At 32.3% G+C, this 3,064-nt stretch overlaps 1 protein-coding gene across 1 annotated transcript; it reads right to left on the bottom strand.

Annotated features, from left to right (window-relative positions):
- Positions 1-3: 3 nt before the first annotated feature.
- Positions 4-1,286, bottom strand: LOC112090443 (protein GAMETE EXPRESSED 1-like; the record flags this gene model as incomplete). Its single annotated transcript, XM_024161771.1, has 2 exons — positions 805-1,286; positions 4-487 (listed from the first exon to the last, which is right to left on the bottom strand). Coding segments are annotated over exons 1-2 (966 nt in total), but the record flags the coding sequence as incomplete, so codon positions are not given.
- Between the last annotated feature and the right edge of the window lie 1,778 nt (positions 1,287-3,064).

The following is a 3,064-nucleotide window of genomic DNA, read 5'->3' as shown; positions in this document are numbered from 1 at the left end:
CACCCCAGCCATATTCCCAATGTCATCAGCTTTGCTTTGAAGATGTTCCATCTTTAATGTCATTGCATTTCCAACTCTACTTATCTCCTCCTCTATTTCAATCGCCTCATTTTTCAGGTTATCGATCTCTTGTCCCAAATGACTATAAGAATCCTGAAGCATTGCCATTCCTTCTTTTAAATTATTCTTCAATTCTACTTGCCCTTCTTGAAGCTCTGCTTGTGTAGATGCTATCTTCCTAGACTGCACGTAGACTGCCTCCGAATGCTTCAACACAACATCAATATGATCTCCTACATTCCTTGCTGTTTGAGCAACTTGTTGTGTTCGTATATCTATCGAATTCAGAGAATCGTGTATCTGATTTGAGCCCTGCAAAAGATGTTCTGTTCTCTCTTCAATGGTTTCCAATTTTTCTTCCGCGTAATTGGCTGAAATCTTCAGTTCATTCACTAGTCTCTCAGTTTCTTGTTTGAAAGCATGAATCCTGCAAATGGTAGGAAAACAAAACTTTTCTAAGTTTATCTCCTAAAAATAAAAAAGAATAAATAAATCAATAACTTGTTTGTAACATTTTCGACGGTCTTTTAATAAATTACAAAAAAGTAAAATAAAGAGTGGAGATTTCTTGAGTTTATCAGTACTATGCACTTCTAAAAATTGTCATATCACATCAAAATCGCAGAAAAAAGTATATATAAATTTAATAGAACTTAATGAAAATATGACAATCCAGAACTATGCACATAATTTTAAATGACAAATACCATTACAAAGAAAGGAAAATCCGTAGCAATACTTAACTGTAACTGATGACAGATTGTATTCGTTTCGAGGTAGAATTCGAGGTAAACCTTATGCTCATACTCATTCAAACTTTTCAGGCACTTAGCCATGGCAGTTTTCGGATCACAGAAAGGAAAAGAAGGCCTGCCGGAGTCCTTTTGAAAGCAATCGCTGAGATGCCAAGCGAACCTGGACCGTTTCTCGTGGACGGCCAAGCTCTCCGAGCACCCGGCAAAGAGATGCTGATAAGCATTTTGCCAGCAAGAACTCAGGCTGACCATATTATTCTTTGCGTTCTCGACCCGCCCGATTCCTCTCTGGTCATTGAATGCTTCTATGGAGAATTCAGAGACCATAGAAGCCGAGTACTCATCATTATGAGTCTCTTCGGAAGAAGAAGAAGAAGAAGAAAACCAACTCCATGAATGGCAGTTTGAAGAAGCCAACAGAAGAATTAAGAGAAACAGAAGAAAACAGTGGTTTTTGTGGTGATTATCCATGGGAGAGTTTTCTTGTAAACTTAATAATATACCTGCGTCGGTTATTCCGAAATCAAGAAAATTATTACTATTATATTATTCAACTGCTTAACAGAAGCGGATATAGTTTACTAGGTTCCTATTTATAGTAATTGAGAGGGAAAGAAAGAGGAAACCAATGACTTGGAGTTCAAGAAACCAAGAGTTCAAGAAACCAAAACGGTTCAAACAAAAAAGTGGATTATTACCTGAAAACGACATGTATTTTAATAAGTTTGCGCCACGACTTTTAAGTGATTAAAATTGAACACTTATTTACATATCGATCGTATCGTATGTTACACGGCATAATTGACATAATACAAAAAATATACACGGCGGTAAAATTATTTGAGTACCCTCTGTAAACATCTCATTGGTACTTATGTTTTTAATAACATTAAAATAATACTTTTACTTTTAAAGAAATGTTTTTTTGTGTCTTGATACCAATTTTTGAGACATACAAAGTCTAAACGGTCATTTTCATTAATAAAACATAAACTAATAACTTTAAAAATATTTTCTAAAAATATTTTAGTTTAATTTGATTTTTTAAAATTTTTAAATTAATTTCTTAATTTTTTTAAATTAATTTTTTGTTAGTTAGTGAGAATGATAGAATGAGCATTATATATCTCAAAAATCAGTATCATGCAACCTCAAGAACGTTTTTTTTTAAGTGAAAATATTATTTTAATATTATTAAAAACACAGTACTAATGAAAAATATATAGTACCAACGAGATATTTCACTATGACAAAAGGTACAAAAATTATTTTATTCCTAATACACAAGAGTTTCAAATTCCATATAACTTTATTAAAAGAATTTTTCTTTTTCCTTTGCTATATATAAAACAAAAACACATTATATTAATTAAATAGCGCGTTAATGCTAGCAAAAGAATTAAGCAGGAATTCTTCCTTGTCGTGACTTTCTGGACAATTGGTAAACCAGTACAAGTAATATAATAAAATGACACAAATAGAAAACGAAACCATGGAACAATATCCAAACAACCAACCTTTATTTGGTTTTCACTCTTTGGTAATTTCAGGCTTTTTTTTTTTTTTTAATATTAGCATTGCGTATGCCCACATAAACATCTTTCTCCAACCATTTTTCTTGAACTAAATCCTATAAAACTTATTGACAAAAAAAAAAAAACAATGAAACTTAACCAAAAGAGTTACAAATATAAAACATAGAGAGAGAGAAACCTGGGAATGAGATTGTTGGTTGGAGAGTGAGTCTGACAGTGTTTCTGAGTTTTGAACTTTTTTTTGTTTTTTTGTTTTTTTTGGTTTTTTTGTTTTGTTTTAGTTTTGATAATTTAAAACAATAACTGTGCACAACTTGCAGAAGACATGTCCGTATATGAAGAAGCATGTTTTTGCCGGAAAAGGAGAGGAATGAAACGGTGCGTTTCTGTCGACATTTTTCGTTGATAATTCTTGTTGGCTTCCATTAAAGACATTTACATTTACAGTTACTTTTTGGGTCGTTTCGGTCTCTTCATGGCATGAACATGAGGTTTTGCATCGTTTCCGCCTCTTCAGTTCAATGTAGTGTCTTTTGGCCCCAGCCTTATACCAATTTTGGTCCAATTAATTAACTGCCAAATATCGAATCAGGAATAAATAAATAAAGGATTTGCAGAGAGAAAAACTTTTTGTGCTTCATGATCTCAGGAATAAATAGTACATAAAGGATTTGCAGAGAAAAATAAATAAATATAGGATTTTTTTTTTTTTTT

The sequence above is a fragment of the Morus notabilis genome, unplaced genomic scaffold (genome assembly GCF_000414095.1).
Source record: "Morus notabilis unplaced genomic scaffold, ASM41409v2 Scaffold4434, whole genome shotgun sequence".
NCBI lineage: Eukaryota > Viridiplantae > Streptophyta > Magnoliopsida > Rosales > Moraceae > Morus > Morus notabilis.
Note: the sequence above shows the minus strand (reverse complement) of the source record. Positions and strands in the feature narration are given on the sequence as shown.